Source organism: Gavialis gangeticus, unplaced genomic scaffold (genome assembly GCF_001723915.1).
Source record: "Gavialis gangeticus isolate Ggan-Ray unplaced genomic scaffold, GavGan_comp1, whole genome shotgun sequence".
In the NCBI taxonomy this organism is placed as follows: domain Eukaryota; kingdom Metazoa; phylum Chordata; order Crocodylia; family Gavialidae; genus Gavialis; species Gavialis gangeticus.
In genome coordinates, this window is record NW_017728994.1 from 39,820,161 (window position 1) to 39,832,682 (window position 12,522).

Sequence of the window (12,522 nt, forward strand, 5' to 3'; positions counted from 1 at the left end):
GTGCCATTTGATGTTGAGTATGCAATGTAAACCATACACCTGGAAGCTGTTTAACCTTTTCTCTTGATGTGCATAAGTTATCCATGTTTTCCCACCATGGAAAGTACTGAGTATGCAAGCCTTGTACACTAGCATTTTCATTTTGATGGTAAGCTTTGAGTTGTTCCATGCTCTTTTAGTTAGTCTGCTGAAAGTGGTTACCGCCTTTCCAATGTGAACATTAAGTTCTTCATCCAGTGAGAGGTTTGTGGTCACTAGAACCTAGGTATCTTTACTTTTGGACCACTTCTGGCTGGTTCTCATTAAGGGTGACTGATGGATCTTGTGGAACTGTCTGTCCTAGCACAACTGTTTTCTTTATGCTGATAGTGAGAGCAAATGCCCAACAGGTGATCCATGAGTTCTTGAGTTCATGGGCTGTAAGGGCAGCATCATCAGTGAATAGAAGCTCCCTGATGAGCACTTTTCTAACTGTAGTTTTTGCTACAGGTTGGAGGGTTTCCCATCTGATCTTGTTGGAAGGTACACTCCACCTTCCATATCTTTAAACGTGCAGTTCAGAAGTACCGAGAAGATTCCAAAGAGCATAGGGGCAAGAACCCATCCTTGTTTCACTCTGCTTTGCATCTCGAAGCTGTCTGACATGGACCCATCAAACGGAACAGTTGCTTTCATGTTGTCATGGAAGGAATGTATAAGACTTAGCAGGATTGGTGGGCATCCCATCTTTTCTAGGACTGCAAATAGGATTGCTCTGCTGACAGTATCTGATGCTTTGGGTAAATCCACAAAGGCAATGTACAATGGTCGGTTTTGCTCTCTGCACTTTTCTTGAAGTTGATACAGGGAAAATATCATGCCTATGGTTGATATTCCGGCCCTGAATCTGCACTGAGATTCAGGGTAGACGCAACTCACCAGCTGTTGTAGGTGCACCGAGATGACCCTTGTAAAAGCTTTTCCTGCTATATTTAGTAATGAGAGACCTCTGTAGTTGTTGCAGTCACCCTTATTTCCCTTATTTTTATACGAAGTGGCATTTGTTTCATGCACGTCTTGTGGTACCTCACCCTCTTTTCAGCATTTGAGTAGCAGCTGATGAAGATATGGTAGTAGGCTTTTTTTCCCACACTTGAGAGTGCCATTTTTTCCAGGAGCCTTGCCACTTGATAATGAATCTGTGGCCTTGGTTAGCTCTTCTACAGTGGGCTCCATGTCTAACTCTGGCATGACCTGTAGAGTTGGCATTTAGTCCAGTGATTTGCCGGTGATGTTTCTTTTTTGTGAGGTATATCTCTGAATAGTGTTCAACCCAATGAGACATCTGCTTGCTTCTATCTGTAATGGCTTCGCTGCTCTGCGATTTGAGAGGAGCAACTTTGTTGACAGTAGGGCCTAGAGCTTTCTTCAGACCATCATACGTGACTTTTAGGTTTCCTGCATCTGAGGTTGTCTGTATCTCTTCACAGAGCTTAGTCCAGTACTGATTTGCACAGTGTCTGGTTGCTCTCTGTGACAAAGGGCGAGCTAGGGGCCAGGTCCCATGCCGACCCACCCACCTGTCTCTATGGGGCAGTCCACCCCGTCTCGCCTGCCACGACTTTGGTGTTCCCATAAACAGATGGTAAATGTGGGAGACTGCCCATTACTTGCCCCGAAGCCAGGGGGCACTATCTGTGGTTCTCAGCTTCCCTACACTGCAGCCCATGCCTCACAGATGGCATCCACATGATGTTCTTAACTCACACCACCACTGGTGCTCCAGGGTCTCACAGTTACTCGCACCTTTCTCCATCCCCCCCCCCATGTGGCCACACAACTCTGCCCTCTTCCCTCGGACCTCACTACACTGCTCTGTCTCAGGTCCTCGGGGGGGACCACCCCCATAGTCTCAGGTGGCACTTCATTTGCCGTGCCTGGCCCCACTGCGCTCATTCCCTGGGGTCCTACACCCCGCCTTATGGGCTCAGGTGGCTACAGCCAATGCCTGGCCCCCCTCCTGCCTCCAAAGCCCACCCAAAGATGGGGCTGAGGTTAAGGCATCCCTCCTTGCCTTTCACTGGCCTGGCATTTCCTGGAGACTCCCACGCCACCAGGAGCCCCACCAGGCCACCCTTCCCTGGCAGGGTGCAGTTTAGGTCATGCCCAGGAGTAAGAGCCTCTAGCTCCTACCTACTAGATGTTCCATGCAGCTCAGCCAGGTGATGTTTCTGCCTGGGCTGGAAGCAGCAAACTGCTGTGTTTATATAGGCAGACAGTGTTCTAAAAGGGCTGCCACAATCAAGCACCTGCTGGCTGCCTGACTCAGCCCTTAAAGTGACACTGCACTGTACTCTCTGTACCTCATTTTTTTCATGTTGTAATCTTGCTTTGGTGCTCACTGTTGCCTTCTTGTTGTGTTCCAGATAGGCCATGTTCTTGATGTTGATGAGAAGTAATAGTTCTACATTTTATTTGAACCAGTCCTTATTGGATAGTCTGTTTCCCCCAAATGTAGCTTTAGCCGTTTCATAGATTGCAGTTCTTAAACCTTCCCAAATTTCCTCTGCCTTCTCTGGTAGTGACTTCCCAAACATGCTGAGTTCAAAAGTCCTCACAAACTTTTGGCACTTCCTCTGGTTCATGGTGTTAGTAGTATTGATTTTGGGCTTGCTCCTAGGTTTTGTTCTATATAGTTTCTTGGCTGTAATTGTCACTTTGCTAATGATTAGGGAGTGGTTCATGTCACAGTCAGCACTGTGGAACATGTGGGTCTTCTGCACTGAAGGCAAGTCTTTCCTCCTAAGAATAACAAGGTCTAGTTGGTATCAGTGGCCTGATGTTGCCATGACACTTTGTGGCAATCTTTTCCAGCAAAATGTGAATTGGTAAAGCACAGTTGGTTTTGGGCACAGAATTCAAGAAGTCATTGGCTGTTTTCATTCATCTTAATGGTGCCAAAATGTCCTAGGCAATCTGGCCATGAGTTGTTGCCTGCGCCGACTCTTGCATCGAAGTCTCCAAGGAGGAATAATCACTCAGTTGATGGTATCACTTTGACGACTTGGTGCAGTGTCGTAAAATTTATCCTTCTCCTCAGGCCTGGAGCTGATAATGTTCACAGAAATGATGGTCATCTGAAGTCTAAGTGAGATGAAGTGCTGTGACCTCCCATTGGGTGTTTCTATAAGCTTTACCAACTTGTTACTCACAGCAAAACTGATGCCATGCAGACAATTTTGTTTAGTGCTTTTACCCTTCCAAAAGAAGGTATAAATGGCTTCTTGGATAGAACCAGCATCTGCAAGTCTTGTTTCCTGGAGCGCTGCAATATCAACATTGAGTTTGTATAGCTCAGAATTAATCCAGACTGACTCCCATTTGCTGCTCGTGTACTGTAGGTAGTCATCGTCTGTCAAGCCAGGCCACATAGTCCTGATGTTCCAGCTTCCAAGCCAGGAAGTTCTTGGTTTCTTGTTTTTGCCAGGTGCGAGGTTTCCCTCTGCTTTTCAGCTTTTAGCCTAGTCCCGTGCACTCAATGAGGCAGAAAGACACTGGCAGGGCAGCACCTCACTGTCTGGGGGCTGCTCATTATTATGGTGGGAGGTAGCTGACCAGTGGAACACGTTGATTCCTCCCACCGTTGAAGGTGACCCGTGGTGCCCTCCCCTATACCAATCAAGCAAGAGTTTCTAACCTGTAATTGCCACCTTCTGTGTTGTGTCCACAATGCCAGCAAGGATGGAGTATTCTCTCCATGTATTGTGGCTGCAATAGCCTGAGCACTTGTTATGGAGATGCTGCTTTGCCCCTGTATTAGTGTCCGCCTCAGCTTTACTGGTTTGTTCCAAAGGAAGGATGAAAGTCAATATGTTTGGAACCAGCTACAGTGCAGGAGTTGCCAGTGCAGAGGAGGTTTTCTATCTGCCTGCCTTTCAGGGCTCCACTCCTAGATTGGTTGCCAGATATGGCTGAAGAGCCCAGTCTTCCCTGTCTGGATACCATTGGCAAAATCAGTAAGAGGTTATGCTCATCCACTTTTTGATGGTATTTCCTCCATCAAGGATTCCACTACTGTCATCAGATGCTCATCCTCCCAAAGCCATTGGCACTTCCTGAGGTTGCCAGGTTAATTAACCACCGCCCAGCACTCGGCATTGACCAATACACATGAACACCGTGTGCCCCCAGAGGCTGGAGAGGCATGGCAAGCTCCTGCAGACAGTGGTGGCACTGTTGGTGGTGGGAGCATGGTGGCAGTGAGCGGTGAGCTCCTGCAGGTAGCTGTGGCGCTGTTGGCAGCAGGGGGGGTGGCGAATGCCAACCAGTGGTCACAAACACTGCTGATAGCATCAGTGGCAGCCAGTGGCAACTGGGGACTGCCCACAGACACTGCCGGCAGTGTCAGTGGCGATGTGGGATGGCAAACAGCGACCGCCCACAGATGCCACCATCAGTGTCGGCAGCACCTTTGTGCAGGTGGTGCACTGCCAAGCTCAGGGGATGCACATGCACCCATGTGCACCCCCTATTGCTTGTCATCAATGCCAGTCAGGTTGTCAACCAACAGCCAATAAACATAACCAACTTCTATGGGTATTCTGGGTAAAGTATTTTGAGGTTACTGGTTCTGCATATTTGGAAGAATCTAAACCAAGTAAGGTTTTTAGGTAGATCTTCTTAGAAAGACTACTTTGAAGGTTACTTCACAGAAGAAAAATCCTCAGCTGCTCTAATAATCAATATATTTAATTACCAGGCCTAACCAATATTCACCAGAGCGCCACAAGGGATGACAAGATCAAACGGTCACAAACTCCACCGCGACTGATTCAGGCTGGACATAAGAAAGAACTTCTTCACTGTCTGAGCCCCCAAGTTTTGGAATAGACTGCCGCCAGAGGCGGTTCAAGCACCAACTTTGAACGCCTTCAAGATGCATTTGGATGCTTTTCTTGCTGGGATCCTATGATCCCTGCTGACTTCTTGCCCCTGGGGCAGGGGCTGGACTCGGTGATCCTCCGGGGTCCCTTCTAGCCCAAATGTCTATGAAATGTATGAAATATCTTTGAGTAAACTTGTTTCCATTACAGGTATCTTTCCTGACTTTTTTTTCCCTAGGTAGCCTGTAAAATCTCAAAAATAGAAGGCTAAGAGATTTCAGACACAGCACCATTTTCTCGCACCTAAGAATGTATTTTCAGTTTCAAAATTGGGTTGTCATGGAAGACTGGAGAATGTGTTAGACTTTATAGTTGAAGAATATAATTTTTTTAGACAAGAAACTCAATGTAAGGTGTCAGGAAAGAAGCTCAATCCAAGCTTCTTATAAGGGAATGTTGACAACTACAAAGATTTCAGACAGTGGGCATGTCTCCACATTCATTAATGCAGGTTTCCTAATGAGCATTAAATTTAGTACCTCTAGGTACTAAATAAATTCACATTAGGCTGCCCTACTGCACAGTAGCAAAAGCACATGGTCTTTTAGTTGTGCTTTAATGTTCAGTAGCCTATTTTTACTGGGTATAAGCATGGTTTTTGATGTGACGCTTTAATGCACAGTAAAATGGGCTACTGTGTTTTAAAGCCCACATGTAGACATGCCCATTATGCCCAGCCACATTGAGCTTGCTTTCCATGCTTAGGGTAGCCAGAGAAACCTAAGCGGTTTGTACTTTAAAGGTCCCTCCAGTCTTTCTGGTACTTATACCTGCTTCTTCCTCAAGTAAGCAGCATTTTATCTTTTGTTAAGTCCTATTGAAAGAGTTTTACTTTAACCATAACTGGAGATTCTTTGTTGCTGCATAGCAGCCTAAATCATCAGGGCAGTGTCTCCTGTTTTTATATAACTTTTAATTATTCATCTCTTCACTAAAAATAGAGACAATTCTGCTAGTTTTGACTGGCACAGGGCTAGCTGCAGTTCAGTTGAATGTTGCCATAAATACTGCCAGAAACATGCATTTCACATACTTGTTGTAGAATAGGAATAGAAATGTGTCAAGTGGCTGCCTTGCATGGGAATGAAAACCTTAAACCTGCCTAACCTTTGGGTGCTGTTTCTTCCTGTTTTTTCTTTTCTTCTTCGATAAGTTTCATCCTTTCATCATACATGTCCGCACGTGTTTTCCATTGTACCCTATTGTTTTGAAGACCAGCAAGCATAGGTGTGATTTCCTTGTGAAACCTTGAAAATTCCTAAACAAACAATTTAAATAAATTAGCTATTTATAACGCATCATGTTTTAAAGTTTAAAATGGATGAATAAAATATTACTAATAGGTGTAACAACCCTGCCATCCATTTGTGCTTTCACTTCTCTGTAGTTTCTGACATTTCAGTATGTGGCACATATAGTGAGAGATTTGTTTTGCTTTATGTGCTATGCACATGCTTCATTGGTATATGTCTAACTAGATGTATTTTCTGCTGAATGGAAAAGCTTAAAAGCAGTTGCAGTACTTACTGGTTGCATCTACAGGTGCCATTAAGGCAACATTATAAACTCTGGCATAGTTTGTGTCGGAGTTTATCATGGCACCTTAATGGAATGTGTAGATGGTCAAACTGCTCTGGTCCAGAGCTCATGTGCAAATGCTGCGCTCAGGACCGAAGCAGTTTGAGCTGGGGTGGAGCAGCTCCAGACTGGCAGGTAGCCGTGGGGTCAGCTCTGGGCCCCAGGGGGTGGCAGCAGAAAGGCTGGTTTGGGGTACTGCACGTGGAACCCTGTGGTTAGGCAGCAGGCAGGCATCTGACCTCCTGCTGCCTGGGCTGACCGGTCGCAGTGTACACCCGGGTCAGCATTTACACATGCATTTAGACAGTTATTTTCACTGCAGTAAGATAGTAGACTGTGCCAAAAATCAGTTTGCTGCAGCTTAATCGCATCACACGTGTAGACTGTGATGCTTTACACTACAGCAAATTAGTCTACTGCACGGTTAAGCAGATGTATAGACGAGCACAGCTGCGCGTTATGTGGTGCCGCAGACCCATCTGTGGTGCCACATACCACACATTCAGGTGTTCTCCGTGTTGCAAGGTAGCAGCACAGTGGGGTTTTTTTACCCTGGGATCTCCACATAAAAAAAAAAAGTGAGGCAGCGCATGGTGGAGGGGGGACGTGGACAGTGTGCACCGCCCAGAACCAAAGCCTGGCTAGCTGGAGCTACACTCCAGCTGCCAACCAGACTCTAAGTGGTAGGATCGCCATGGCTGCAGCTTCCTGAGGCTCCCAAAACCCCAGGTTAGGCTGCTGCGGCAGCACAATTGCTGGCCCCAGCCTCCCCTACCCCACCTGGGGTAACCTGCTGCACACTAGAGGCCATGTGGTACAGGCGTTCCTCCAGGACACAAACATCCACACTCGTGTAGACATGGCCATTTGGTACCATTCCATGACTGGTAGCATATTCTGTACCACGTAACTAATGGGTGTCTATCAAAAACACCAAGTTGGTATAATAATACCTCAGTGTCTCAAACTAAAATATGCTAAATTATGTGCTGTAAATTAGAACTTCTTTCCTACTCCTTCCCCTGTCCTTAACCACTTTCCCAGTCTGGCTGTGTTCCTGTTTAGAATAACTGTCCTGATATCTTGAGACTTGTACATTTACCTATTGGGATTACTTTATTCCATCTAATATTTGTACCTGACCTGTTGGAAGAGCCTTAACCATATGGTGCAGTAACTGAAACAACTACAGTGTCTTTCAGATGATGCAGAGTATTTCAGGACTCCCACTCCCTTTGCTAATTAAGACGTTATTGTAATCAATTCCATATCTATCCACATGTTCTGTCTTCACATTAGATGGGTTTGTGTGAATCAGACAGAGCAGCTAACTCAAACTTTTAAGGTACTGAGCAACTGCTAGGAGATGCTGAGCTTCTCAGATTCCATTGAAGTGTTGATTGGAGCTTGAGGGTGCTCACAAACTCTAGCACTTGCAAGAGCAAAATCTTCTATACATGGAAAGCTTAAAATCATGGCCCTTATAATAGTAGCTAGTCAAAGAATATGACAGCCCGGCTAATCCTGAATATTTTCATCAAACCTGCTCTTTGACCTGCTTTTTGTCATTCAGAACCTTACCAAGAAGGAATAAAGATTGTTTTCTTACCTTGTATACAAATGTACATACAAAATCAATGAAACCAACTTGAAGCTTGGGTAGTTCATCTGCTTTGTTTCTGTCCATCATAGGCTAGAAAAGAATATCAGGATTTACATTATGCATTTAGACTTAATAATACAATTATTTTAACTGACCAGCCTGGCTTCAGTAGTTATCACATACAGAATGTAATACTGCTTATAATGTCAAAAAAAACTTACAATTGGCTGTTGCTGCAGCACAGTTCGCTCTAGATCACCTTGCTCCCAGAATTCGTTTGCAACCATGAGGGCAACCTGAGAATGCAAATATGCTGGGTTACTGAAATTGTAATAGTAAACAGTATGTGTTTAGAACAAAGCTGGAATTCATTCAAGTTTTTTTAGAAACTATTGAATGAAAATTAAAATTAAATGAAATCTAGTGCAAGTTATTTTAAATACATCATTAAAAAAAACTAATTTCCTTAAAAAGTATCAATCTTAGAGTATTACTGGTCTCTCAGACAGGAGAGAGGTTCATCCAGTAACAGATCTGTCAGACAGAAAGAAAAAAATAGAATCCTATTATCTTAATTATTTTTAACTGAATTGTCTATCTTGTTGCTACAATGCTTATACTTTTTTTTTGTGCAACTGATTAAGGTATCAACTGAAGCGAATTACCCAAGAATTGAAAGAAAATATTTAAAGAAGCTCACTTCACATTCTAGGTTTTGGAGTATCAAGTTTCCAGAAGCAAAGAGTATTAGTAGTATGTGTGTAAACTAGTAGATGAGAGCTTTTGGCAACCTATTAAGCTGCTTAAATACTGGTGCCAGCTCCCCTCCTGCAAGTGTTTTTGCTAACCATACAATATGCTTGAAAATGTTTGGTAGGAAGAGAGAATACCACATTTTATATATTGCAGAGGTGTAAACATGAAGCTGATCTGCACATTTTTTCAACACAGTGGAAAGGCAAGTTACAGAGCATGTATTCTACATTTGTGAGGCTTTTGCTAGTAAATGATATCTGCCATTTTGATGGCACTTGGGGGCTGATTGTTGAAAGCGGCATCCACATAATGTTCCAAAGAAATAGTGCCAGCATCATAAATTCTAATAATTTATAAGGCACATTACATTAATTCCTTTGAGCCTCCTGCAGTGGTCTCCCAATGACAACTTAATAAAACAGCCATTTGTGGGCTAATGGATGTCCATGAGCCAGACAGTCTCACAAAGATCTACACTACCTGCTCACCTATTTACCTTCACCACTGGCTATTAGCTGATTTCCTGAGCATTAAACTCTTAACTTGCTTGGATGCCTTTTGGGAAATACACAGGGTTTTATTCTTTGCTTGAAAGATCTGTTACTGTGAATTTAAGTAGAATGTTTTCAATACCAGTAGAATCTTAAAAGGACTCAAATTCTATACTTAGAATAGCTCAAAGAAGTACCCTAAGAGATCAGCTCTGATAAAGCCATAATGCCTGTAGGGATATACATTATTTAAACACTGGCAACATTTCTAAATACTGATGTAGAAAACTAGGCACTCAAAGCATTTCATATTATAGAATCTACTTTAGAGTGCTTTGGTTTTACTGAAATAGAGCAAGGATTTTCTATTGTCTGTGTGCTTAAAGTTTGATTTATGACCTACCAAATTAGTTCAAATCACGTAATTGAAAAGCTGCCATTAAAAACTGGCAGAAGGAAAACAAGGATTTGGTAACAAAAATAAGGGCATGTAACAGAAAACCTCATTTTAAGGAAGCTTTGTACTAACTACAAATGTGTGGATTTCTCCTGACTGTTTCACAAGTAGGAGGGTGGTGCCACAAGACAAGGCCACTGGATACCCTTTGGCAGGGCTTGCCTAAACCTTGGATTATTTTCATCTGGCCTTACTACCAGAAAATGGTTTCCAGTTTTCAGGGATCATTTATAGACTTTCTGGTTTATATTTAAGTATCTATAGACTTGCAATATACAACTAGTTGTTTTGAATAATGTTCACAATGAGACAGATAGAAATACAATTTTATGTACATGGAATAAAAATATTTTATACGCTTATACAGTATTCTTGAAAATGCTTACCTCACTTTGTACCTCCCAAGGCTTGGTTATAGCAGACAAGTCACATCCAGTCATCATCATGGCCCTTTCAGGAAACAGAAACAAGTGTCAGAATGAAGAAGGAAATAAGGGGACCATTTTTATTAATGTATTTACTATGACTCTTTAGGTACTTTAAATATTAAATATGTGTTTAAAGGCATTTAAAAAAAAAGTCTTTCAGTTTTCCACTAATTCCAATTTAAAACAAAATGCCTTTAAGCACCTATTAGACACCCAGCCAATATGGAATTAGTGTGAACCTGAAAATCCTAAAAAAATACACCTTGATAACTTACTGAAAAAAGAGTAAAATATTAAGTACATACATGATAACTTCTTTTTTGGTTGGGTCAATAGATATGTATTTTATTGCCGCCTCCTCTGTTTCCATTTTTTCAACTGCATCCACAATCTTCTGAAATATAGTCCTTTTCCTGTAAAAACATGTAGATACTTCATATATATGAAGTATTGGTAAACAAATATGTTTGAGCTGTTACCAAAAATGGTATTTCATATGTTAATGATTTCCTAAACCAGCAGATTTGTTTTGTTTGTGATCTAAATCCCACTGAATTAAATTAAAGACAGTATTTTATTGACTTCAATATATTTAGCTTTTCTATAACACACAGTTTTTGCTACAGATTCCCAGCATGCAATACATTTATGCATTTCATTGTGAAAAGCATCAGGTTTCTCAAATCCGTATATTTAAATTATCTTGTGATATTTTTGTTTCTTGGATATTATGTAAGTATTACTGGGCTTATATATCTACATTCTCAATTGTTTCTTTAAAGTAGTGAACTGGAAAATATTGAAATGATTATCATTTATATAAACAGTTTGGAGTAACATGCTATGTAATTTTCATGAGAGGTGTTAAAGAGAAATGTCTGTCTCATCCCCTGTGGTAAGAGATTTTACCTCACTGGAAAAAGTAGTGATATACATGAAACATTCTAATGTAATTAGAAATTGCATTTACTCTTCATTATAAAAAGTGCATTATATATGGATAATTGACTTTCCTATGATCTACTAGCTCTAAAAGGTCAAAAGTCCTTTAGACAGCTAAAGAAAAAAAGATCGTGACTTTTAGAAAAATGTAGATGCTGTTAGGGCTTCATCCAGCATCCATTTTAGTCCATTGAAATTTTTCCCTTGAATGCAATGGGTGCTAGATCAGCTTAATGTGGTAGTAAATGCACAAGTGATTTTTGGAATTTTTCATGTTTTACGCTGGAAACTTTTAATGTTTCTGGTTTCTTTTTTATCAGTTTAGTTTCCATGCCATAAGTCATACCATATTGAATTTTGTGACAGCATTTTGACAACTTTAGTATGAGTGATTCTAATAGGGTACCTGGAATATCAAACCATGCCCATGCCCACACCATTACGATTGGTCTTACAATATCAATGTTTTAATGTTGTTTAATGCATTGCATGCTTGGCAAAAGAGGGTGCATTTGAATGGCCAAATTAATGTACGGTAAAACTCCGTTAACTGGCACCTTACAAGCTGGCATGTTCTATTAACCAGCATGCTGGCTTGTAAGGTAAAACGAAACCGGAAGTGCCCACCGTGGCACTTCTGGTTTCTCTGAGCCCCAACAGCCCAGGGCATAACGGGCTGCATGGGGCCCACCTCCCTGTCCCTCAGGGCCCTCAGGAGGGGTGGCAATGCCCTGGACACAGCAGGAGAAATAGCAGCCCAAACAGGCAAAGATGCCTATTCGGGCTGCTTGGTTAACCAGCATATTTTGTTATCCGGCACCCCCCATTCCCAATGGGTGCTGAATAACAAAGCTTTTACTGTATTCTAACATCAGTACAGGACATGAGGGAAAATTCATGATTCATGTCTTAACAGTAAAAATATATCTTGCTATTTATATGAAGCTTAAAAAAATTCAGCTTATTTCACAATATAATTTAAAAACAATTCCATATGGTGTTTGCAATAGGGAAAGCAGTTTAAATTGTTTAATTTTTTCAGTAGAAAATTTATATATAGAATTTAGTACTTACTTGAAATACAAAGCCAAGTCAGTTGCTATTATTGCAACCTCAAATAAATGTATTACATTGTCAAACTGGCGTCGATTCAGGTTCTGGAAGATGTTCAAACTCTGCAAGATGAAAAATTTAGAGATTCAATTTCCCTTTCAAAATTATCTTTGAATTGTATTATACTGTGATGCTGCATTTGATGAATAAAGCCCTCTACTTACAAAAGCTTATGCTATACATCTATGATTTAAGGTAGAAGGCAGGGTAGATTTGCACTTTATAGACTAAC

General features: G+C 41.8%; 1 protein-coding gene across 3 annotated transcripts in view; it reads right to left on the minus strand.

Moving 5' to 3' along the window:
- Positions 1-5,811: 5,811 nt before the first annotated feature.
- Positions 5,812-12,522, minus strand: part of PDE6C (phosphodiesterase 6C) — a 53,607-nt gene continuing 46,896 nt past the window's right edge. For all 3 annotated transcript variants that reach the window (XM_019502619.1, XM_019502618.1, XM_019502616.1), the window contains 6 exons: positions 12,252-12,352; positions 10,541-10,648; positions 10,194-10,257; positions 8,325-8,399; positions 8,110-8,193; positions 5,812-6,180 (listed from right to left, as the gene is read on the minus strand). In XM_019502619.1, the coding sequence (XP_019358164.1) occupies positions 6,025-6,180; positions 8,110-8,193; positions 8,325-8,399; positions 10,194-10,257; positions 10,541-10,648; positions 12,252-12,352 (588 nt within the window). In that variant the 3' untranslated portion in view covers positions 5,812-6,024. The remainder of the gene's footprint in view (positions 6,181-8,109; positions 8,194-8,324; positions 8,400-10,193; positions 10,258-10,540; positions 10,649-12,251; positions 12,353-12,522) is intronic.